The sequence below is a fragment of the Salmo salar genome, chromosome ssa20 (genome assembly GCF_905237065.1).
Source record: "Salmo salar chromosome ssa20, Ssal_v3.1, whole genome shotgun sequence".
In the NCBI taxonomy this organism is placed as follows: Eukaryota; Metazoa; Chordata; class Actinopteri; order Salmoniformes; family Salmonidae; genus Salmo; species Salmo salar.
In genome coordinates this window covers 51,672,834-51,699,453 of record NC_059461.1, presented here as the reverse complement: position 1 = coordinate 51,699,453, position 26,620 = coordinate 51,672,834, and the positions used below count along the sequence as shown (strand labels likewise).

General features: G+C 44.8%; 1 protein-coding gene across 2 annotated transcripts in view; it reads left to right on the top strand.

The window, feature by feature from the left end:
• Positions 1 to 24,403, top strand: part of LOC106580749 (G-protein coupled receptor 4) — a 51,445-nt gene extending 27,042 nt beyond the window's left edge. For both annotated transcript variants that reach the window (XM_014162115.2, XM_014162117.2), the window contains exon 2: positions 22,229 to 24,403. In XM_014162115.2, the coding sequence (XP_014017590.1) occupies positions 22,760 to 23,878 (1,119 nt within the window). In that variant the 5' untranslated portion in view covers positions 22,229 to 22,759 and the 3' untranslated portion in view covers positions 23,879 to 24,403. The remainder of the gene's footprint in view (positions 1 to 22,228) is intronic.
• Positions 24,404 to 26,620: the final 2,217 nt, after the last annotated feature.

Genomic DNA, 26,620 nt, shown 5'->3' with positions numbered 1-26,620 from the left:
TTGAATTTTCTTGCTCCTGGTTGGGTTGGGGCACTTCTTATCTTGATATTTTCACCAACCACCTCATCTTTGATAGAAATTTCAAACACACATATATTCACACATACACATACACACACAAAGCTTTGGTCTTATGCCAGTCAACAACTCATACTTAAAGACAGTACGGTCAGAGTGAGTGACGATAATTATGATTATCATATATCAAGCGTGATAACTATCTCTTGCCCACCGTACTGGGTTTGGATTGCTGGTTTTGCTACTTATATTTTGGTCATGACTCTGTTATCATGCTTGTGGTTTTGTTTGGCTGTGTAATGTACATTTTCAACAATCTCTTTTATGAGTGCATTTTTCAGTTCCAGCTAGTGTACATCCAAATACAAGCACAGCTGGCAGGATGTAGGAGGTATCCAAACACCTAGTTATCAGTAATCAAAAGGATACATAATCATGCATGTAAAAAAGGGTAGCCTAACATTTGAAATATATTCCTTGTCAGCTCTGGTATCCAGTTAGACTAGATGTGATAAGTCTCTGTCATCACCTATACGTTAAGAAAGGAATGCATTTGTGCCGGAGTCTGGCCTAGTGGCTAGCCCCCCAGGACTTAAACCATATACCATTGGCGATGTGGGTCCAAGGCCCATCTCTGTCCTTCCTCTCTGTTTCTGTCTCCCCTTTAACCTACATTTCTGACTATCACTGTCTTTAAAACAATAAAATATGAAAACAATTCTGGATAACAATTAAGTACCTTACTGTAATTGTTTTAAATTACAGAAATAAGCTTCTTCAATTTCACAGAATTTTGCTATGACTGTCTGAGAGTGGTCTGAGTGGGGAGGGGAAACTGAAAACTATCTGTTATTGGTAGAGAGGTTTGGAACTCTCTTTCTTATTAGTTTATTAACTCATTTACCCCCTGGTGATGTCACCAGGCAGGCCAAAACTCCATCCCACCTAAACAGGTTGAAATTTCAGGTGGTCTTTTCAAACAGCTCATACACTAAAAGGGCATGATCATTTTCACAATTTCACAGTATTATTAAATAAGGAATGCCCTTTTATATACAGTACCAGTCAAAAGTTTGGACACACCTACTCATTCCAGGATTTTTCTTTCTTTTTTTGCTATTTTCTACATTGTAGAATAATAGTGAAGACATCAAAACTATGAAATATCACATGGAATCATGTCGTAACCAAAAAGTGTTAAACAAATCAAAGTATATTTTATATTTGAGATTCTTCAAAGTAGCCACCCTTTGCCTTGATGACAGCTTTGCACACTCTTGGCATTCTCTCAACCAGCTCCATTAGGTAGTCACCTGGAATGCATTTCAATTAACAAGTGTGCCTTGTTAAAAGTTAATTTGTGTAATTTCTTTCATTCTTAATGTATTTGAGCCAATCAGTTGTGTTGTGACAAGGTAGGGGTGGTATACAGAAGATAGTCCTATTTGGTAAAAGACCAAGTCCATATTATGGCAAGAACAGCTCAAATAAACAAAGAGAAACAAAAGTCAATCATTACGTCAAGACATGAAGGTCAGTCAATCTGGAAAATTTGAAGAACTTTGAAAGTTTCTTCAAGTGCAGTCACAAAAACCATAAAGCGCTTTGATGAAACTAGCTCTTATTAGGACCGCCACAAGAAAGGAAGACCCAGAGTTACCTCTGCTTCAGAGGATAAGTTCATTAGAGTTACAAGCCTCAGAAATTGTAGCCAAAAGAAATGCTTCACAGAGTTCAAGTAACACACCCATCTCAACATCAACAGTTCAGAGGAGACTGCGTGAATCAGGCCTTCGTGGTCGAATTGCTGCAAATAAATAACTACTAAAGGACACCAATAATAAGAAGAGACTTGCTTGGGCCAAGAAACACGAGCAATGGACGTTAGACCGGTGGAAATCTGTGCTTTGGTCTGATGAGTCCAAATGTGAGATTTCTGGTTCTAACCGATGTGTCTTTGTGAGATGCAGAGTAGGCTACCGGATGATGGTGTGATGGTGTGGGGGTGCTACATGATTCCATGTGATTTTTCATCGTTTTGATGTCTTCACTATTATTCTACAATGTAGAAAATAGTACAAATATAGAAAAACTATTTACAGTATATATAAACACCAGGAAACCACATTTTTGATTGCAGTGGGCCTTTTAAATGACTTATTTTGAGAATGAAAACATGAAGCATTATTGAATATACTTCCTGTTACCTAGTCACCTTACAGAGTCCTGAAAAAGGCAAAGTAAAATTTGTCACTATATGAATAGTTTGAATGTGAACATTGTGGGGGTGGCATAGTTGTGCACTACTCTGCTTCCTTGTGAAAAACCAAACTACGTGCTGTGAGCAGTTCTTAATTTGAACAGATGTTGTGTTGACCGTTACAAAAAGGAGAACATTAGATCACTTCAAAGCCATCACCAGGCCAGTGTGGCCACACAATGTGCCTGTGTCTTCACATCTGAGTTTGGCCTCTGGCAAACATACTCCAAACAGTGGTGACAGGGACTCTTGAAAACAGATGCCCTCGACAGTCAGCTAGCTCTGGTTCAGTTGAGTTCGGTACAGGACATTGTGTGACACCAGAGACTCAGCACAGTGTGGCCTCTCCACCAGCTGGAAGAGCAGGATTCCCCGGAGAGCACAACAACATATGAACTCGAAAGTGTTGAACCTAAAGAAGCGCTCAACTCTTATCCACATTCTGTCGACAGCATTGCTGTGTTATGGTACAGTACAATAAGAAAATAACACCCACGCATTCTCATGGCTCCTATACAATACATGTAATAGATACCAACACTTTGACAGGTATGCTTCCCTCATCAGGGTTTCATCTTGTACAGTATATGTTGTGATGTCACAAGACCTATTTCCAATGGCAGTTGGACTTGATATTGGCTTGTGTTGGCCTAGTGTACAGCTGCATCCTGTGGGTTTAGAATCAGTGAAGCAAGTAATCCCTCTAAAGATTATTATTTTACGACTTTCATTTCTTTTGATGAGTAATATGTGTGATTCATAGCTAGATGTATGAGTGGCAGCATCTGTATTATGTTGGTTAGATGTTATTTTTCGACTCCACCAGTTATTATGTCAGCAGCAACTGTTAGCATGAGATATCTAATGTCATTACCTACCCACTCGGCACATACTGGTTGAATCAACGTCGTTTCAACGTAATTTGTCTTGTGCCGTGGAATCAATGTGGAAAATACATTGGATTTGAAAAAAGTTATCAACCAGCACTGTTTTCATCTGATTTCAACCTGCGTTGTAAATGTTGAAATTAGGGTAAAACTTCAACTTAAATATATTGAATTAACCTGACTAACATGTTGTTACATCGATCTAATTTCAACATAATCATCAGAACTATGTATACGTTTAAATACCACGTAGAAACACAACAAATATTTTACATCTTATATTCAATATACACTGAGTATACAAAACATTAAGAACACCTGCTTTTTCCATGACATATACTGACCAGGTGAATCCAGGTGAATGCTATGATCCCTTATTGATGTCACTTGTTAAATCCACCTTAATCAATGTAATTAAAGAAGGATTTTTAAGTCTTGAGGCAATTGAGACAGGGATTGTGTATGTGTGCCATTCAGAGGGTGAATGGGCAAGACAAAATATTTTAACAGGGTATGCTAGTAGGTGCCAGGCGCACCGATTTGTGTCAAAAATTGCAATGCTGCTGGTTTTTTTTCACACTCAACAGTTTCCCGTGTGTATCAAGACTGGTCCACCACCAAAGGACATCCAGCCAACTTGACACAACTGTGGGAAGCATTGGAGTCAACATGGGCCAGCCTCCCTGTGGAACGCTTTCGACACTTCGTAGTGTTCATGCCCCGACGAATTGAGGTTGTTCTGAGGGCAAAAGGGGGTGCAGCTCAATATTAGGAAGGTGTTCCTAATGTTTGGTATACTCCGTGTATAATGGGATGGTTGGAAGTACGTCGAATTCCACATTTGATTAGACATATTTTATTTGAGTTAGAGGAGTAACTTTCAACGATTCAATGTTATTTAGGTAGTCTATGCAAATGAGTATGGAAGCAGATCAATGTCTAAATGTGTTGACATGATAGCTCAGCTTAATCAAACACACCTTGTTTCCATACATAAGCAGGGTACATAGAGGAAGGCATCTGGATGGTGGACTAATTCACACTGAACTGCATTTCCAGTAGGAGTCAGTGTTCATGCTGGAATCGTTGAACTGTGTCTTCACATTTTATATCAATATACGGCACCTTTTTATTTAAGTTGATGGCATGACGTTGAAACAATGACGTTGATTCAAACATAGCATTTTACTATCAACATCGAAACAAGATCAAATAAAATGTGTCTTATCAAAATAAAAAATTCAACACAATCTCAACCACCCCAATATAGGCTATTTTGAATATACAGTAGGATGAAAAATATTTATAGGGTGAATTTTCCTTGGAATTTAAACGTATCCATCGTTCTGATGATTATGTTGAAATTACAACCTGTTAGTCAGGTTAAGTCAATGTATTTAAGTTGAAGTTTTACCCTAATTTCAATGTTTACAACGCTGGTTGAAATGAAATGAAAACAGTACTGACTGATTACTATTTTTTAATTCAATGGTATTTTCCGCGTTGACCTCACTTCACAATAGGTGGACAAATTACATTGAAACAACGTTGATTCAACCAGTGCGTGCCCAGCGGTATAGGCGCCTGAGCAATGTGGCAAACGAAGCAGCTTGCATCCCCACTTTCAAAATGAACGTGATCCAGTGGGTCATTTGTTATTTTCAATGATTAGTCATGTTTGGAGCTAATCTGTATTACAATAGATATGTCCATTTTATATATGATATAATAATTAACAGATTGCATTTTGCACCCGTCGTCGCCTTAAGATGAATGGTTTTTGACCATTCTAAAGTTTTGCTCCGCTGTTTTGGTTCAGTGCGTTTAGAAAGCACAAGTTCCATCACTGGTGTTTAAAATGAAAAGGCACCTGCCTAAATATATATTTTGTTGTGCTATTGTATCGTTGTTTAATTTTCCGATGCACTCAGGGTGTTGTTACATATCATTTTAGTGGCGTGCACCAAAAGCAAATTCATTGTATCATTTCACTTCGCCTGTAAGAACGATGATGAGCCTGGCAGCCTGGCATCGCTGTATCGCTGCCTCTGACTCTGGGTAGCCTGCCCTTCCATCAGCCTACCAGAAAACTGCATGCTTAGTAGTTGTGTCTGTATGCGCATATGCACAAAAAGGGAAAAGTACAGGATATTTGTATCTCTATAAAACAGCTCTTCTTGGCTTGGTAAGTAATATCGACCAAATAAGCCATTTCTACTCTCGTTGCATCAAATGTGTATGCTGCAGAGACAAGTTCATTTGAAACATTGTCATGGTGACACTGTAATGTGACAGCACATCGAACAACAGCGCAACAAAAAAAACGCTGTCGGGGGGGAAAAGGAGGGAAAGCAGGATGGTCATGTGCTTGCTGAGACTACCCTTTGGTTAGTCCTCATACTTTTCATGATTATTCTGTTTCTTCACGATTTGTTGTCAACTATGTAGCCTACTGTGTTGTTTAAAAGGCCTTTTATTAAACAGAATTACAATTTAAAAAGAATCGGATAATGATTTATAGTAGCCTAGTCCTGTAAGTGCAGGCTACATATTTGTTCAAATATAAACCCCTTTTATTTCCTCATCTTAAAATGGAAATATTTATAAGGTAGGCTACAGTAAAATGATTTTTGTTCAAATTGTGTGGTTTTAAGAACCAACACGCAATTACAGTATGCAGTGCTGTTCATTGTTTCTATTCATCCAGTTAGGCCCACACAATAACAACATATGCAGGCTGTATATGAGTAGCATGGTAAAACATGTTTTGGTATGAAGTAGGTTGGAGACCCCTGCTCTAACCCAAACTGTTAAAAAATGACCCATATTGCCAGAACTTTATTATTTCTATTGCAGATTCAGGGCAGCAATTTATCTATATATATAGCTGGTAAAAAAAAAAAAAATACATTTTATAATGATAATGATCAAATTCATAATACGTTAGTAATATTATGTTTATGTGACCAAATTTAAATGCAACACTCTAGTTTGCATTTTCAAGTTGACAGTTCTTGTTCAAAGCCCTACCAGATAACACTGCCATATTGAGAAAGACACTTTTTGAAAGATAAATCGACATTCACATCTGTAATTGTGCTACATTATTGTGATTGCATTATTTTGTGACAATAAGACAATGAAAACTTAATGTGCAATTTAACAATGTATTTTGTTAACCTACGAAGTACAGTACATCATTCTAATTCATATTGGGTAAAACAATGTTATTACTCCCATTTCCAATTTCATTTCCTCATTGTCTTGTGTTATCCTGACCACATTTTTAACAGTTTGGACTGTCAATCTATCACTGTGGGTGGGATTGTTGAGGAGCAGGATATTTGTGAGTCACAGAAACAGAGTTTCAGAACTGCCAAATAATTATTGAGGGTGGGATTTTCAGGGAAGGGAGTAGATTAGTAATCAAGTCATTAAAACAATTTTTCAATATCATTTTTTGGTCCCCCTGTCTAACCAGTGGGTAATCAAGTATATATTTGGGAGATGAAATTACACATACCAGAATAATGTACATTTCATGTTTTTAAGATTGATATTTTTTTGCACTCTGATTGATTATTTGAATGCTTATCATCTCACAATCAGAACTATCTGATGAACCCATGTCTTAATCACAGTTATGGAATGAATGCATTCCCATTAGAATACAAAGTAAAAGTTATTCAGAGACCAGAGTCAGGGAGGTGCAGTCAACATGATCCCTTTAGCCCTTTGACCTTTCCCTGTGCCTTATGCATTCAGTTGAATACAAATAAACCTTAGCTGACCCCTCTGTTTGTTGCCTGTTTAAGAGACCTGCCAAGCCCTCTCGTAGTGTAGTATCCTCTCACTAATCTGCCCTAATGAATGAATAATCATGCAGCTCAATTTTAGACCCGTCATCCTGTTTCACTCTCTCTCTCTTGCTCTCTCTCTCTCTCTTGCTCTCTCTCTTTCGCGTTAAGTGAGGGGGAAACATAAGCGCCTCTCTCTCTCCCGGGCATTGCTGGTGGCTGATTAAAAGGATGCCAGGTTCGTGCTCACCACCCCCACTGTGTTTATTGTTATGAAACTGATTCAATAACTCAGGGTCTTTCCCACCAGACCTAAGGGAGTTGACAGAGAAGGGTCCTCGCCGAGGCCATCGGGAAGCCTATGTGTTTAGACTCATTATTAAACTGGGACCAACTGGGCCGTCCACTGGGACGCCTGTCCAAAACACAGACTTGCGAATGCCTGTGACACTGTCCAACTTGTGATGTCACTTGTCCAACTGGCTATGTTACAGGAAGGGAACAACCATCCTTACCATTACTAATATTAAGTGATGTTGGGTCATTATGGTGACGGTATAGCACTTATCTGGAGTGAGGTCAATCTACTGTTGAGGTAAGGAATGGACTAGGAAAAAACTGATCATAGAATCATATATTACCTGGAGTGTATTCACCATGTCACTTGCGTCAAAGCAATTATTCTTTAGACAGTACAGAAGTTCATCACAAGCAAGTCATAAGCTAAATAAATCGATTATGAACTGTCTATTGTGGCGCTAGCTTCTCAATCGTCCGTTCACCATAGGGTTCACCAAAAGGGTTACTCTTCTGTCTGTCAGAAAAATAATAGTTTTACTAGTTTGAGTGGTTGCTGTGCGACTTGGACAGCCATCACCATGGGAGATAGAACTGTCTGGATGAGGCTCACATCATCATGTGCTTCCCATCCCAATCCAAGCAACACTGACAATTTGTCCCGGGCTGAAATAGATCAAATTATGATATTATGGTAACTGGTTCTCAGGCTTAACAGTGTTAGGCAGTTTTAAGTATACGTGCTGTTTGACCATTGGCAAGGGGACCCTGCTAATTCAATTGAACAAACGCACCTATTCATGTGCGGTAAAATGGTGATTGTTGTTGAATCTAAAGATCGCAAGTCACCATTATGAAACGTTTGAAGGTTGGTTAAATAGATATACAGTAACTGTGAACAATAAATCACAGTTATCTGATATGTTTAAAATAAATAACTCACAGGTGTTTGGAGGCCGCTGTTCTTCCGCTGTGTGAATCCTGACTAACCTGAAGCTAAATGCTCCACTAACCTAAATTAACCAAAGAAACAAAGAAAGGCCAATGTGTTTAGTGAGTTCAATACTGTGCAATCTCTGTTTTCATTGGCATTAGGATTAGTTAAACAAAGCTAACCAAATAGATGCTAATCTCAATAGATGTATCCTAGTGTTTTTCCTTTGGCTACATATCATTTTCACTAGTTCATGATGGTACAGTATAGAGTCTAATGGGTTAAGATTAAGAAGACTATGTTTAGGTCCCTTTGACCTGGATGTACTTGTGTTGTTGTGTTTATGCATACAATTATTAGGAGTAGCAGTGGTGATTTTAGCATGTCGGACTTGGTGGGGCAAACAACCAATTTTTGAAAGATGCATGCCAGCAAAGCCACTACACAACTCTAAACAATACATGAAATGCATTATAACGGTTACAAACAGCGACCACAAACTTTTAGGTTTTACATCAATTGGGTCTACATTAAGCTGTCCCAAGAGTGGAGCTTATGGCTGACTTGCTTCAATAAGTATGGAGCCGCATTCTCCTTCAATAATAGTGAATGTCGACATGAGTTTTGACTTTTGAACCTTTTGAGACCCTTTCAGACAAATGTTTTAAATACTTAAACTCAGACTTGGACCAAACACCCTCTCCACTGAATAGCAGGCAGGGGAAGCAATGATTACTTTAAGATGCTAGCAGTTAGCCACTGCTTCCTTCCAAACCACTCATTGTTGAATTTGCGATTTCTGACTAGTTGTGTAATGTTTATGTACAATGGCCGATGAGCACCGAGACGTTTTATATCTAATTTCTCTTCATATGACAAGGATTGAAAAGGATTTGCCAGTAGATTGTCAACTTGATTCATGATGATGACTGCTAGCTTGCTAGCTAAGATTGATATACTGTAGATATAATTCTTGGATGGGCACAACTAATGCCTTCTTGGATGGGCACAAGTAATGTAACTCTATGGCAGCACCCAAAGGGCTTGAATTTTCGAGCTCTCCCCGTAGATTTTGCGGTGACGTAGTGTCCCCATGAGTGACAGAACACTGAGCCAATCACGGCGCAACTAGAATATTACCAAACCTACGCTCTGTATTTCCGCTGGCTGTCCCACCACCACAGAAAGCACTGAGCTAGGCTGAAACACCTGCATTTTGGAGCTGCCTTATTCAAGAAAACAAAAAAGAGACCATGTTTGTATGCGGCTTTATTAACTAAATACATTGTTTGCAAACTGAAATGTGACACGTATTATTACCAAAATAACATGCAAAACATCCCCCCCCCAAAAAAAATGCCACTTTGCCACTGAGGAATAGTAGTTTTACTCCAGTGTTTCACTGTCAGCATGAGTGTTTGGCTAACCGCCAACTAGTTTCTGATGCTCCAGAACACATTGTAATCTTGTGTCTGAGTGAGAGCTTTCTCCCTATGTTAGGTCCATCAGCTTTTGTTCATGGTTAAACCACTCTACATTCAGAAATGCTCACTGGGAAGTTCCTGTAACGTTTGAACTCTTTGTTAGAGTACTTAAACACAGTGTGAGACCTGTGGTTCTATGGAAACGTCTAGACTATTATTCATTCATTAAACAGGGTGTCCTACATGTGTCCCAATTACCAGTGTACAATGGCACAGACCAACAACACTCTGCATGAGTTAGGACATCATGTTAACTTCTACACAAAGGTGACACCAAGATCGTGGTGGGGCTCACAATGACATTGTGTAATTAGACTTAGTTAAATTGGGATCCATCATTCATCAAGGATCCGCATGAATGTTTTCAATTAGTTTCAGTTACACACTGTATTATGGTGTGAGAACACACTCTCACATAAACTATAGCTGAATATACCCAGGGAAAGACATCCAACATGTACCCCCTTGACAATGGACACCGGTGACACAAAAGTAAACAAACGAGCTACAGACTAAAATCAGTTGAACGGAAATGACATTTGTAAGAGTGAGCAAAAAGTGTGAGCTACGCACATTTATGGGAGTGAAGGGCAAATGCGTTGTGCGGGGGTGCTGGGTGCGACAGCCAATGTGGCGGGCTTCGTGTGGCGGGGCTTCGATAATCCTAGATGGCAGCTGATCAAACACCACGCTTTTTTGCATGATGTGTTCCAGGTTAGCACAGGCTCCCCTAGTTCTCCCTGCTGCTCCCACTGGAACCTATAGGCTGTGTGGCCAACAATGTCCAGCCCTCACAAACCACTGGCTAGCGTAACGTCCAATATGGCACAGGTTTATCCAGAGCACAATTCCATGTGTCATCCAGCCAATCAGGTCTCTGGGCTTGACTGACCAGGTAGGAGGACAGAGGACAAAACACCCTTCTGATGAGTTACATCATACAGGCGGAGGCTCATAAGCCAAAGCGAGCTGTTGGCAGACGTTGAACCTGATGAATGTCGTCAGTACGCCTGCAACCTTCAAAAGACTATCGCAGGTGTGATGAGAACATCGGTGTGGTCACTGAGCCATGAAGGAAGAGTTGTCAACACAGTCTAAGTAAAATAATAATCACCAGGGTGTGTAACCTACTGGCTTCATTAAAGAACATTAATAGAATAACCTGTGCATGATTAACTTCAAAGTCAACCAAATACTAAGCATGTTAAGTCCAGTTTATCCCAGGGTCAGGTAGAGGTCACAACTACATTATTTAAGATTCCTCCCTTGCATGCAAAAACTCTTGAGATAAGCATTTGAAATTGACAGTAGGCACAGACCACATTCTTCAGTGTCAGTGTTCATATTTGTTTCCTAAAAAGAAACCAGATCAACGTAAGCTTTAAATCTGTGAAAACTTCAAAACAAGACCTAAAATAACCCCAACATCATAGTGAATCGAACCTGTAAGGCCAACGAAACTCGCATTTTGACTAGCATAAACATTCTCGGACACTGATTTCCCATGGAATAATGAAGTTGTATTTTATTTGGATGAACAGACAGACAGTGTACACAATGTCTTCCCAAAAACTCTCTCAGCATGCCTCCCGCATCGGCACATACAGTAACTCATTTGCATAACATACAGGGATGCAAACTAGTCACCTTTCGGCGAAATTCGCAGTTTTGAATCCAAAATAGGTGACCTACGTGATTCGTGTAGATCTGATGAGAAACATTTGGGAGAGGGGGGATTTGGATCACTACTGGCTGTAAACGAGCGAGTGATGCGTGTTTGGAGCAATTCTGGCTTAACATAACAACAGAATGCAGCATGCGACTGAAGAAAGAAGAGACAACCAATTTACTAGTTACAGCATCAGCGTGCGCTCTGGAAATGAAGCTTGCCAGTTACAGCAGCTTGTTCCCTGAACGATAACGAAGGTGTAACGTTAAGTGAGAAGCCTGACCACTGAGACGGGGGTGAGAAGGTGATGAAGCGTACTTCATGAGCTGTAACCGAAAAACTACTGGTATTTTGAAAGTTTGAGGTGAGGGAGAAAGTGTGGTGGAACAAGTATTAACATTGTTAAGTATCTTGTTAGCTGGATCAAATTTTTTCTCAAGACTTGTGTCGTTTGCAGTGTAACGGCTGTCTGTAAGAGGGAACCAAGGTGCAGCAGAGGATGTGTTCATCATTAGAATTTTAATTAAAAAAAGCAAGAGAACACTACAAAATGAACAAAAATGACAGCAAACAGTCCTGTTAGGAAAATACTCTAAACAGAAACAATTACCCACAAAACCCAAAGGAAAAACATGCTCCTTATGTGTGACTCCCAATCAGCAGCAATGAGCTTCAGCTGTGCCTGATTGGGAGCCACACACATGGCCCAAAACAAAGAAATACCAAAACATAGAAAAAGGAACATAGAACGCCCACCCAATGTAACACCCTGGCCTAACCAAAATAAAGAACAAAAAACCCCTCTCTATGGCCAGGGCGTTACAGTACCCCCCCCAAAGGTGCGGACTCCGGCCGCAAAACCTGACTCTGAAGGGGAGGGTCCGGGTTGGCCTTCTTACGGCGGCGGCTCAGGTGCGGGACGTGGCCTCTGCTCCACCCTTGACGTCGCCCTCTTATGTGGCGCACCTGGCCGCGCCAAAGGTCTGGTGGGCGACGCTGATTGCGCCCGGCTGACGACCGGCGATGGTTGCGCCCGGCTGGCGGGCGACCCTGGTTGCGCCCGGCTGGCGGGCGGCGATGGTTGCGCCCGGCTGGCGGGCGGCGATGGTTGCGCCCGGCGATGGTTGCGCCCGGCTGGCGGGCGGCGATGGTTGCGCCCGGCTGGCGGGCGACTCTGGCTGCGCCCGGCTGGCGGGCGTCCCTGGCGGCTCCGACGGCACTGACCCAGGATTCACCAGGCTGGGGAGACATGATGGATGCCTGGCCCTGGGCACAAGCACAGGACTCACCAGGCTGGGGAGACAGGACAGAGGCCTGGCCCTGGGCACAGGCACAGGACTCACCAGGCTGGGGAGACAGGACAGAGGCCTGGCCCTAGGCGTAGGCACAGGACTCACCGGGCTGGCGGGCGTCCCTGGCCACTCTGGCAGTTCAGGGCAGTCTGGCCACTCCGGCAGTTCAGCGCAGTCTGGCCACTCCGGCAGTTCAGCGCAGTCTGGCCACTCCGGCAGTTCTGGCGACTGTTGACTGGCGGGCAGCTTTTGACGACTGTTGACCGGCGGGCAGCTTTTGACGACTGTTGACTGGCGGGCAGCTCTGACGACTGTTGACTGGCGGGAAGCTCTGGACAGGTGAGACCCACTGGAGGCCTAGTCCTGGGAGGTGGCACAGGACGGACCAGGATGGGCAGACCCACTGGAGGCCTAGTCCTGGGAGGTGGCACAGGATGGACCAGGATGGGGAGACCCACTGGAGGCCTGGTCCTGGGAGGTGGCACAGGATGGACCAGGATGGGGAGACCCACTGGAGGCCTGGTCCTGGGAGGTGGCACAGGATGGACCAGGATGGGGAGACCCACTGGAGGCCTGGTCCTGGGAGGTGGCACAGGATAAACCGGGCTGTGGGGGAGCACTGGAGTTCTGGTACGGACACTCTTTTTACCCACACTCCAGGCTGAATGCCCACTTTGGCCCGGCACGGGCGGAGAGCAGGCATTGGGCGAACTGGACCCTCCCAGCGCTCTGGAGACACAGTGCGCAACGCCGGCGCAGGATAACCTGGACCGAGGAGGCGCACTGGAGACCAGACGCGCTGAGCTGGCACCATCCGCCCTGGCTCGATGCCTGCACTCGCATGGCACTTGCGGGGGGCTGCTATGTAGCGCACCGGGCTTTGAACGTGCATTGGTGCCCCCGTGCGCCCCACAGCATAACACGGTGTCTTACCAGTACCACGCTGCTTCCGGTAAGCACGGGGAGTTGGCTTAGGTCTACCACCTGACTCCGCCATTCTCCCCGTGTGCCCCCCCCAAAAAAAATTGTGGGGCTGCCTCCCGTGTCCGTTGCGCTCCCTCTCCTCATACCAGCGCCTCTTAGCTCTCGCCGCCTCGATCTCCCACTGCGGGCGGCGATAATCCCCAGCTTGAGTCCATGGTCCTTTCCCGTCCAGGATTTCCTCCCAAGTCCATGACTCCAGATAGCTTTTCTCCTGGTGCCCCTCCTTGTGCTGCTCCTTCCTCTGCTGCTTGGTCCGTTGTTGGTGGGTAATTCTGTATCGGCTGTCTGTAAGAGGGAACCAAGGTGCAGCAGAGGATGTGTTCATCATTAGAATTTTAATTCAAAAAAGCAAGAGAACACTACAAAATCAACAAAAATGACAGCAAACAGTCCTGTTAGGAAAATACTCTAAACAGAAACAATTACCCACAAAACCCAAAGGCAAAACATGCTCCTTATGTGTGACTCCCAATCAGCAGCAACGAGCTTCAGCTGTGCCTGATTGGGAGCCACACACATGGCCCAAAACAAAGAAATACCAAAACATAGAAAAAGGAACATAGAACGCCCACCCAATGTAACACCCTGGCCTAACCAAAATAAAGAACAAAAAACCCCTCTCTATGGCCAGGGCGTTACATGCAGTAAAATCTAGGCAACAAATACCATTGGATTGCTTTCTTTACATTTTTTTTTTAGCTGTGAGTCAGGTTCACATTAACCACTTTTTATTTTACACACAGAGACTAATCATGTAGATCATATTCTTTGTTGTTGAATTAGTTAAAACCTGCATTTCCCCCTAGCAGGGATTTTTTGCACGTTTCAATGCAACAACAAAAAAGTGTCACCTTTTTAGGCCCTCAGCAGTTATCATCCCTGAACATTGTGTGATAGGCTGAGAGACTTTCAATTATGTAAAACATTACGTTACCCCCTTCTTAAACTGAACATACCCTATTTAATAACCTGGACAAACACACAGAAAATACCCTCTGAGAAGTATACAGTAACCAAACACATTCAGAATGCTTTGATCGTGTGAAAACTCAAAACAGGCCTCCTAATAGTTATTTGGGGTCTAACCACATGACCCATGTGATCTTCTCAAAGGAGACACTTTCTCTTGCAGGTGCACAGGGCAGCTCGGTGTTCACGTCCGTTTGTGTGATATGAGTCTCTGTGTCTTTGACTGAGCTTTCAGTCCTGACAGTGTCCAGTTCCCGTTCCACTGAGGCATTTATATCCTTTGGAGCCCACAGTCTCACAATGTCCACCACCCTTCTCCTGAAGGGTAACCTAGGCAACATTGGTTGCTTTTTCCTCGGAGCATCCTGTTTCCTTGAGGGGTAGTACGACTGACTAGGCACAAATGAGTCAATGCTCAACTCAGTTTCTTGTCCCGTGCCAGGGACCTCATGTTCTGAAACAACCCCAAAGTAAGGTTTGAGCCTGTTGTAGTGTACCACGGCATGATAAGGTTCATTACACTGTACTACTTCATACAGCACATCTGACAGTTTCTTTGCCATTTTGAAAGGATCCTTGAATTTCTTTATCAGTTTGGGTGACAACCCCTTTTTCCTCTGGTAGTCTCTAAGTCAAACATATTCATTTTCCTCGTACCTCTGGGTGTCATATTCAGATCAAAGTATTGCTTTTGTTTACCTGTGGCTTTTAGGTGATTTCTTTTTACAGCTTCCCTTAGTGTTTAAATACCCATACACCTTTTTCACATACTGAAAAACATACTGTTTCCCTTCATTTTGTTGTGTTCCCATAACCACATCAACTGGTAAAGTCATTTCAGTACCAAACAGCGCCCTGTATGGTGTAAACCCCGTGGAAGATTGAACACTACACCTGTATGACATCATCACATTTGGGAGTAACTCATCCCAATTTCTTTGATTGTCATCAACAAAAAGTGCCAGCATGTGGATCAGAGTTCTGTTCATTCTTTCCACTAAACCATCTGATTGTGGGTGGAGTGGTTCGTGTTTTGTTCATTTGTAAAAGATTACACATCTCTCAGAAAAGATTAAATATTTCTCCCGTAGTTGCTATGAATAGAGAGAGGAACGCCTAGCTTCAACACAAAATTCCTCTACCAGTTTCTTGGCCACTGTTACTGCTTCCGGATTGGGTACGGCATATGCCTCTGACCACATAGTAAAGTAATCTGACACAACCATAATGTGTTTGTTACCTCATTCCATCTCTGTAAATGGACCCATTAAGTCTACAGCTATCCTCTCAAAAGGGCGGCCTGTGACAGAACTTGTCATGGGTGCTCTGGGGACTGGACCCTGTAACTTGCATGCAGCGCACGCCACTCAGCCCTTACACCACTGCTTTATGGCTCTCTACCAGCCTGGCCAATCTTGCTCTAAATTTACTGGTGAGTTTTTCAACTCCTAAATGGTCTCCTGTTCTATCATTGTGGATAAAGCGACAGTTGAAGTCAGAAGTTTACATACACCTTTGCCAAATACATTTAAAATTAGTTTTTCACAATTCCTAACATTTAATCCAAGGAAAAAAATCCCTGTTTTAGGTCAGATAGGCTCACCACTTTATTTAAAAAATGTGAAATGTCAGAATAATAGTGAGAGTGATTTATTTCAGCTTTTATTTCTTTCATCACATTCCCAATGGGTCAGAAGTTTACATACACTCAATTAGTATTTGGTAGCATTGCCTTTACATTGTTTAACTTGGGTCAAACATTTTGGGTAGCTGTAACGGCTGTCTTCTGTGGAAATGGACCAAGGTGCAGCAGGTTGCGTGTTCATCATGATAATTTATTAAATAAACGTGAACACGGGAAAAACAATAAACAAAAGAGAACGACAGACCGACAGTTTTACAGGCTAAGTACTTACATACAGCAGTGCAAAATCAACTACCCACAAAACCAAGTGACAAACATACTCCTACATATATGACTCCCAATCAGGAACAACGATCCCCAGCTGTTCCTGATCAGGAGTCACAAGACCAACACAGAACACAAGACTGCCACGTCCTGACCCCAAAACTACAACAACAGCTCCATCTGCTGGTCAGGACGTGACAGTACCCCCCCCTCAAGGTGCAGACCCCGGAATGCACCTAACAACGAAAAAAACACCAACAAACAAAATCCCCAACAAAACCCATAAACAATAACCCCTAAACAATAAGGGAGGGAAGGGAGGGTGGCTGCCGTCAACGACGGCACTGTGCTACACCCTCCCTCCCCAACCCACCTATCCTGGAGGTGGCTCCGGTGCAGGACGTGGACCCTGCTCCACCCTCGGCGTCGCCCACTTCGGTGGAGCCGATAGCTGCGCCAGGCAGACGGACCCCTCGAGCCGGGCCGGAGGACAGGAGGGCCCCTCGGGCTGGGCCGGGGCCCTCGGGCTGGGCCGGGGGCAGGAGGGCCCCTCGGGCTGGGCCGGGGGGCAGGAGGGCCCCTCGGGCTGGGCCGGGGGGCAGGAGGGCCCCTCGGGCTGGGCCGGGGGGCAGGAGGGCCCCTCGGGCTGGGCCGGAAGGCATGCGGGCCCCTCGGGCTGGGCCGGAAGGCATGCGGGCCACTCGGGCTGGGCCGGAAGGCATGCGGGCCACTCGGGCTGGGCCGGAAGGCATGCGGGCCACTCGGGCTGGGCCGGAAGGCATGCGGGCCACTCGGGCTGGGCCGGAAGGCATGCGGGCCACTCGGGCTGGACCGGAGGGCTGGAGGACCACTCGGGCTGGACCGGAGGGCAGGAGGACCACTCGGGCTGGACCGAAGGGCAGGAGGACCCCTCGGGCTGATCCTGACAGGCCGGGCACCTCTGGCAGAACAGGGCAGTCCGGCCACTCCGGCAGAACAGGGCAGTCCGGCCACTCCGGCAGAACAGGGCAGTCCGGCCACTCCGGCAGAACAGGGCAGTCCGGCCCTCCGGCGAACCTGGCCACTCCGGCAGAACAGGGCAGTCCGGCCACTCTGGCAGAACAGGGCAGTCCGGCCACTCTGGCAGAACAGGGCAGTCCGGCCACTCTGGCAGAACAGGGCAGTCCGGTCACTCCGGCAGAACAGGGCAGTCCGGCCACTCCGGCAGAACAGGGCAGTCCGGCCACTCCGGCAGAACAGGGCAGTCCGGCCACTCCGGCAGTTCAGGGCAGTCCGGCCACTCCGGCAGTTCAGGGCAGTCCGGCCACTCCGGCAGTTCAGGGCAGTCCGGCCACTCCGGCAGTTCAGGGCAGTCCGGCCACTCCGGCAGTTCAGGGCAGTCCGGCCACTCCGGCAGTTCAGCGCAGTCCGGCCACTCCGGCAGTTCAGCGCAGTCCGGCCACTCCGGCAGTTCAGCGCAGTCCGACCACTCCGGCAGTTCAGCGCAGTCCGGCCACTCCGGCGACTGTTGACTGGCGGGCAGCTCCGACGACTGTTGACTGGCGGGCAGCTCCGACGACTGTTGACTCCTGATGCGTGGGGCAGGTATTGGACGTACCAGCCTGGAGACACGCACCTCCATGCTAGTGTGTCTAGCGGGAAACACCGGACCGAAAGGGCGCACTGGCGGTCTTGAGTGCAGGGTTGGCATCACCCCTTCCGGCTCGATGCTCCCCTTGCCCTGGCACCTGCGGGGCGCTGGTACTGGGCGCACTGGGCTGTGCGTCCGTATAGGCGAGATGGTGCGCACCTCAGCGTAACATGACGCCCTCCACCTCGTCACGCACCTCCCTGTAGTCACGGGTAGCTGGCTTACGGCTCTTCCCTGGCCTGGCCAAACTACCCGTGTGCCCCCCCAAAAAAATCTTGGGGCTGCCTCTCGGGTTCCCTTAGCTCCCTTAACTTGTCCGCCCAGAATTTTCTTTCGTCCTGCCAGGTCCATTCTTCCATTTCCTTCTCCTGTGGCTTCCTCCTCTTCTGCTGCTTGGTCCTTTGGTGGTGGGTAGTTCTGTAACGGCTGTCTTCTGTGGAAATGGACCAAGGTGCAGCAGGTTGCGTGTTCATCATGATAATTTATTAAATAAACGTGAACACGGGAAAAACAATAAACAAAAGAGAACGACAGACCGACAGTTTTACAGGCTAAGTACTTACATACAGCAGTGCAAAATCAACTACCCACAAAACCAAGTGACAAACATACTCCTCCATATATGACTCCCAATCAGGAACAACGATCCCCAGCTGTTCCTGATCAGGAGTCACAAGACCAACACAGAACACAAGACTGCCACGTCCTGACCCCAAAACTACAACAACAGCTCCATCTGCTGGTCAGGACGTGACAGTAGCCTTCCACAAGCTTCCCACAATGAGTTTGGTGAATTTTGGCCCATTCCTCCTGACAGTGCTGGTGTAACTGAGTCAGGTTTGTAGGCCTCCTTGCTCGCACACACTTTTTCAGTTCTGCACACAAATTGTCTATGGGATTGAGGTCAGGGCTTTGTGATGGCCACTCCAATACCTTGACTTTGTTGTCCTACTTTGTTGTCCTACTTTGGAAGTATGCTTGGGGTCATTGTCCATTTGGAAGACCTATTTGCGACCAAGCTTTAACTTCCTGACTGATGTCTTGAGATGTTGCTTCAATATATCCACATAATTTTCATGCTTCATGATGCCATCTATTTTGTGAAGTGCACCAGTCCCTCCTGCAGCAAAGCACCCCCACAACATGATGCTGCCACCCCCATGCTTCACGGTTGAGATGGTGTTCTTCAGCTTGCAAGCCTCCACCTTTTTCCTCCAAACATAACAATGGTCATTATGGTCAAACATTTCTATTTTTGTTTCATCGGACCAGAGGACATTTCTCCAAAAAGTACAATCTTTTTGGATATAGGACTCGTTTTACTGTGGATATAGATACTTTTGTACCTGTTTCATCCAGCATCTTCACAAGGTCCTTTGCTGTTGTTCTGGGATTGATTTGCACTTTTCGCACCAAAGTGCATTTATCTCTAGGAGACAGAACGCGTCTCCTTCCTGAGCGGTATGAAGGCTGCATGGTCCCATGGTGTTTATACTTGCGTACTATTGTTTGTGCAGATGAACGCGGTACCTTCAGGCATTAGGCAATTACTCCCAAGGATGAACCAGACTTGTGGAGGTCTACAATTTGTTTTCTGAGGTCTTGGCTGATTTCTTTTGATTTTCCCATGATGTCAAGCAAAGAGGCACTGAGTTTGAAGGTAGGCCTTGAAATACATCCACAGGTACACCTCCAATTGACTCAAATGATGTCAATTAACCTATCAGAAGCTTCTAAAACCATGACAAAATGTTCTGGAATTTTACCAGCTGTTTAAAGGCACAGTCAACTTCTGACCCACTCGAATTGTGATACAGTGAATTATAAGTGAAATAATCTGTAAACAATTGTTGGAATAATTACTTGTCAAGTACAAAGTAGATGTCCTAACCAACTTGCCAAAACTATAGTTTGTTAATTAACAAGAAATTTGTTGGAGTGGTTGAAAAACAAGTTTTAATGACTCCAACCTAAGTGTATGTAAACTTCCGACTTCAACTGTAAGTATCTCATATACGAGCTCATCTGGTACAACCCCTCTCCAGATGGTGTCATCTGTCTCATAGTTTTGACTCTTAAGGCATAACACCTTATTCTTCACCTGTAACACCCCCCACACTTTGAAAGGCCTGAACTTTGGCTCCGATTGCAACGCCACAGGGAGCTCTGCTCTACCCTCTTTTTTCCATGTCTTTAGCTGGGAGACCACTGGGTCTCTATCCTGTGCTTCCAAAAGGAAAGCTGCATTTTTGGGTACTGCCTGGCTTGTTTGAGCTCCAACTACAGGCTCAAAGTGACATCCTGAGGCTTGTTTACGATGGCTCTCAGATTGACAGTGGCCTCCTGTGAGACAGCTGTGTCCACACTATCTGTCTGTGTGTGTCGGCCTGACACACCATCAGCATTACTGTGCAGTCTCCCTGGCCTGTGGATAATATCATAGTCAAACTGATCCAGTTTCTCTAACCAACCATCTAGCCAACTGTCCCTAGCCAACCTCAGTGAGCTGTGATCAGTTCTCAGTAGAAATTTCCTCTCCAGCAAAACGTGTTGGAAACACTACCACAGCAAGAAGCTCCTTCTTCGTATTTGAATACTTCATCTCCTGTTTTGACAGTGCCCGACTGGCATATGCTACTACTCTCTCTCTCTACCCTTGTATTTCTGGGAGAGGACTGCCCCTATGCCTGTGTCACATGCGTCGGTATCCATGATGAAATCTAGATTTGGGTCCCGGGAAACCCAGTATGGGGGATGTGGTAAGCTTGGACTTTTCCCCTTATCTGTTAATCTGTACAAAGGCTCCGCCATAGCTGCAAAATCTGGTATGAAACTCTTGTAGTATGACGCCAGGTCTAAAAAGCTTCTTGCCTCTGTCAGTGACTTGGGGCTAGGCCATGACCTGACTGTCTCTGTTTTCATGGGGTCAGTGGACACTCCCACAGCCCAAGATGATGTGTCCCAGGTAGCTCACCTGCGATCTGAACATGTGGCACTTAGATGGCTTCACCTTAAGTCCTACCTGCTCCAATCTGCTGAAAACCTTGTCTAAACGCTTCACATGCTCTTGGAATGTACGACCAAACACTATGATGTCATCTAAGTACACCAAACATGTTGTCCACCCTAAATCAGCCAAAGCCAGGTCCATGAGATGCTGGAAGCTGCTTGGAGCATTTGTCAACACAAACCTCATGACCTGGAATTCAAAAAGCTCTCACTTTGTCACATAATACGTTTTTCAACGATCCTCGGGGTGCATCTCGACTTGCCAGTACCCATACAAACACACACACGCACACACGTACACACGGGCGTACTTGCGAACTGATGAGAATGATTTACATTATTGGTCCCTCGCCACCATGACTGTGTCATTTTATCTCTCCTATTGTGGATACTAACAGGCCATAACGCTAACCACTTTTGATTATGGCTTGCTGACTACGTGTTTTGTGACCCAGTTATTCTGCTGAATATCAGAAGGACCGTTCCCATTGAACTGCATTTGACAAGGTCACCATAGGAGTGGCCCATCCTTCCTTTCACAACAAAGACTAGCATGGTATCTTTCATGGTCGTAATTACTGTTCAAAACCACTGAATATTATACTACTAGTGATTGGTGTAGTTTCCAGCAGAATTGTGACTAATTGGACCAATCATGACAGGTGGATTAGACAGGGCTGTCCCTTGTGTCCATCTGTATTTCTGTTCAAGAAGGAGGACCTTGGAATGTGGTTACGGTGATTGCTGTGTTTTCAATAGAAAAGTAAACACTTTCGTATCAAATATGTATTTATACTCTTGTGTAAAGCATACACTCAGACCGGAATGATCTAAGAATAAATAATAATGGCTTCAACATGAAAACAAGCAGAGGTGAGGAGTATTGGAAGTTCAAGGTTAGAGTACATACCAGAAACAATAGGTACAGAAAGCTGATATAGAGTAACTTGAGAAATGAATGGATCTAACCATTCAATCCAAGTGCATAAACATCAACTGTATGTGAACAACTAACTGGGTTGGAAAACTGAAATCAATTGAAATTGGCAATACACACTATCTCACACACGCTCCTTTCTTCTGTTTTAGATGGGCAGTGCCGAGGAGGCCTGAGTTAACAGATCGCCTGCTGCTGCTGTGTACGTGGCATGGATCGTCAGTGACAGTCTTGGAGGAAGGGTGTGTTGTTTGGCCTTTGAAGAGCTCTCATCCAGCAGAAGAGCTCTCATCCCCCTACACCCCATCAACCTCTCCACCTCCCTCCCCACAGCTAGCGACAGACCTCGGACAATAATCTCTCCAAGATTTATGATGTCCTTGTGCCGGAGCAGAGGCCTGGCTCGTTGTTCATAAGAGGGGTTTTATTTCACCACTTTTTTTTCTCTCATCTTCTTCCTCATTTGAAAAAGGTGTGGGACCAGCCGTGAAATGGGAAACGTCTGTTTGACATGTGAAGCCCATCTGGAGAGAAAGTGTGCTTTCAGGCCTGGATATAAGGAATTACTCAAAAACAAAACAGAAACGTCACTGTATGGAATGTCGTTTTCCCTCTTTCCTTCTCATTAACAACAACATGTCGGATTGTCCTGGCCCTTTAAACACTTAGTCACAGAATAAACAATGCACCTACAGAATATGAGGACAATGTGCAACATTTCCTTCTGCAATGTGGACTCGAAGATCGACCAGTACTTCCAGCCTACGCTGTACATCATTGTCATCGTCCTGGGCCTGCCAACCAACTGCATGGCTCTGTGGGCAGCTTACTTGCAGGTGAAGCAGAAAAACGAGCTGGGCATCTACTTGATCAACCTCTCCTTGGCTGACCTTCTCTACATCGGCACCCTGCCCCTATGGATCGACTACTTCCTCCAGCACGACGACTGGATTCATGGCCAGAATTCCTGCAAGCTCTTCGGCTTCATCTTCTACACCAACATCTACGTCAGCATCGCCTTCCTCTGCTGCATTTCCATCGACCGATACCTGGCCGTGGCCTACCCGCTCAAGTTCGCCAAGGTCCGGCGGGTGAAAACTGCCGTGCTGGTCAGTTCCGTGGTGTGGACCATCGAGATAGTGGCCAACTCTGCGCCACTCTTCCACGACGAGCTCTTCCAGGACCGTTTCAACCACACCTTCTGCTTCGAGAAGTACCCCATGCAAGACTGGGTGGCGGGCATGAACCTTTACCGGACCTTTCTGGGTTTCCTGGTGCCCTGGCTGATCATGCTGGGTGCGTACCGGGGCATTCTGCGGGCGGTGCGTGGCAATGTGTCCACGGAGTGTCACGAGAAGGCGAAAATCAAGCGCCTGGCGCTGAGCCTAATCCTGATCGTATTGCTGTGCTTTGGGCCATACCACGTGCTCCTGCTGTGTCGCAGCATCCTGTTCCTCCAGAAGCCTTGCGACTGTGGCGCAGAGGAGGACCTGTTTGCAGCCTACCATGTGGCGCTGGCGCTCACCAGCCTGAACTGTGTGGCTGACCCCATCCTCTACTGTTTTGTTAACGAGGGCGCACGACATGACGTCGGTCACGCGCTCACCACCCTGCTTGGCGTCTTCAAGCGGAACTCGCCCGCTGACACTCTGGCAGCTGGATCTTTCACCTTGGAGACACCACTGTCCACCAAAAAGCAGCTGGGCCTGTACAGCGAGGTCAAGGCCAGCACCTACAAGACAGAGCTGGTGGCCCTCAAAGAGGAGTGTCTTCAGATGACCATACTCAGTGTTAAGAAATGAACAGCCATCCTGATCCGCCATGAGAAAACCCAAGACTATGGGGAAGTGGGTCAGTTTATGGTGCATAGAAAATGGGAGAGGTTTTATTATGTGTAATGTTTTAGCTGTTTTATTCGTTTTGGGGATGACACCTCATATTATGTACCTCATATGGTAAACTGTGATTGAAATGTGTTTGATATAGACGAAAATAATCAAAAAAGATGGACCATGGGTACATTGTGACAACCGTAAGAAAGACTATAGTAAGTTCAGTGGCATAGATGTGATGCAATGTGAAATAAAGGATGTTTGCCATCAAACGGTTTCTTTCTCCTCCTCGTGATCTATAGTAGGTATGTGTTCTGGTTGGGACAAGGTTATCTAACAATGGATTCAACATGTTTACATTTCTCTTTCAATGAGCTCCAGATGCCTTGTAACAGCTCCAAAAATCCCAAATGTGTTCTGTCAACCGGAGAGTGAAGCACAATACTACTTGTTTTTGTTCGACAATTTCACTGGGAAATAAATTATATCATTGTTTCTATTGTGTTGTGTCTGCTGTAACATTACTTTGAACAAATATAAGTTCAGGAAACCGAAGAGGGGGGGGTCAACTGTATGGTTTATGTGTTGCCGTAAAAGCATTAGTGTGTTGACCATGGGCCTGATAACAGTGTTGTGCCCTTCTTCAACGTTCATTGTCATAGTCTTGAAACTACTTTATATTGTCTTGCAGTTGGTGCCTATTTGAAAAGATAGAATAACAAACACTTATGATTAATGTCCCCGTCAACATTTCTTGGGTCTTGTCTGTCATATCCGAAAATCAGACATAAAACTCCAAATGACTTTCACACCGCTTATCACACCATTCACTGATGTGATTATGAGGAGGATGGGTAATTCCACTGGGGGGGGAAAAGTGTCTTCCCTCCGCCCTGTGGCTGACGGATCACGATATTGATGGTGTGTCGATGGGACTGTCACATTGTTCCATGCAGAGGGTGGTAGTTCTTGAGATGTCGGGGAGACAACTCCTCCCAATGCAAACAGTGCAGTGCGATCCAGGTCCACACTACATTGGCATTGCAAGTCCTGCATGATGTGCCTATTTAAAGTAAGCAGGGCAAGGTGGTTATCACCCTCCTCACCACATCACCACCGCTTACCTGCTAATGAGCCAGTGAGATTCCTAATCAGATGTGATCACAGCTCTGCCTGTAAAATGTTTCCCAGATCAGACTGGGGCCATCTGCAGCCTCTCACTCTGCCTCCATGGTTTAAGGCTGTTGCTCAATGACATGGAAATTATCAAGGTCAATAGTCCAAATACAATGGGCTTCTTATCTCAAAGAGGCAGGTTATGTTTTCATTGATATTAAGGGATTTAAAGCGAGCCTCATGACCTACTTTGTTATGACAATATGGAAATACGAATGACTATTTAAATTAGATGAAGCTATTTCTTAAAATGGATTCTGAATCACCTAATTGTGGCAGCTTCAGGAGGAGGCATAAACAAGTAACATACACTAGGTTTGCCTGGAGTCTGTACAAAATGTTATTTCTGAAGGAGATCTTGTCACAGAAATACTCTGGGAAAGAACAACCAGTGAAATATCCCAACCCTAGCCCACTGATGTTTGTTGTTGTTGTTGTTGTAGGCCTCTTAATCAGATATAATAATGGCCATGCTGTAACCAAAACAGTAATTTCTCTATTATTACGCTCGTGTAATCTTAGCATGACAGCCCATCCTTTGTTTTAGTGAGCACCGCTTAGAATCTGCGGAACAAATCACACTGCATCTTACCACAAACAGGTCTCTCCAATGCTTCCTGCCAACCGACAGATAAAACACAAACTGCAGAAACAAGGTCTTCCCTTGCTAATTCATTTGGCATCATAAACCCATGTTAATCCTGAACTGACATTTCATCTGACATTTCCCACAAACCAAATCATTGGCTTGACACTGACACCAAATAAGAGAAACTATCTACAGAGGCATTTGATTTGATTGATATCCTCAGTGATAAGACAAGGTGTTAGTGTGCTCCAGTTGTCCTATATCAATAACAAATAACTAACACTGTGAGTAATGACCTTTGTCGTGTATTACTACTGTACATTGGGATTGTCATGCAAATGATCGTTGGTATACTATATTACTCTGATGAACCCAAGCTTGAAATTACTGTAAGCTTTTACCGGAATGAACCCATTCATTTGTATGGCACAGTAAGACACTGTTTATTCTATCACAATGATACACAGTGAATACACTGAAAGCAGTGATGTGTGATATTGTGAATTTTCAGGCAGAGCTACAAATAACCTCTTATGTAATTACTATCTCATTGTGCTGCCGTTTTCATTCACACAATCATCATCTTCTTTACCACAGTATTTTGTGGTATCCTCTGTAAAACAAAAGTGTGGCTTGAGTCTCGCACATCAATATACACCAGGGTTTTGGTTCCTGACATGTGCTGTTGAGAGGATTCTGGCAAAAGATAACAGTGCTGTATTTATGGAAACTGTTGTTTTCAACAGATGTCCATTCTTTTCATCAAAGGTTTCATATTCATATCCATTCCATGAAATCTGATATCCAAATAGATACCTTCTCTTCACATAACTGAAATGTGGAATCATTTTAAGTATAAAATATTCACAGTACTAGTCAAAAGTTTGGATACGCCTACTCATTCCAGGGTTTTTCTTTATTTGTACTATTTTCTACATTGTAGAATA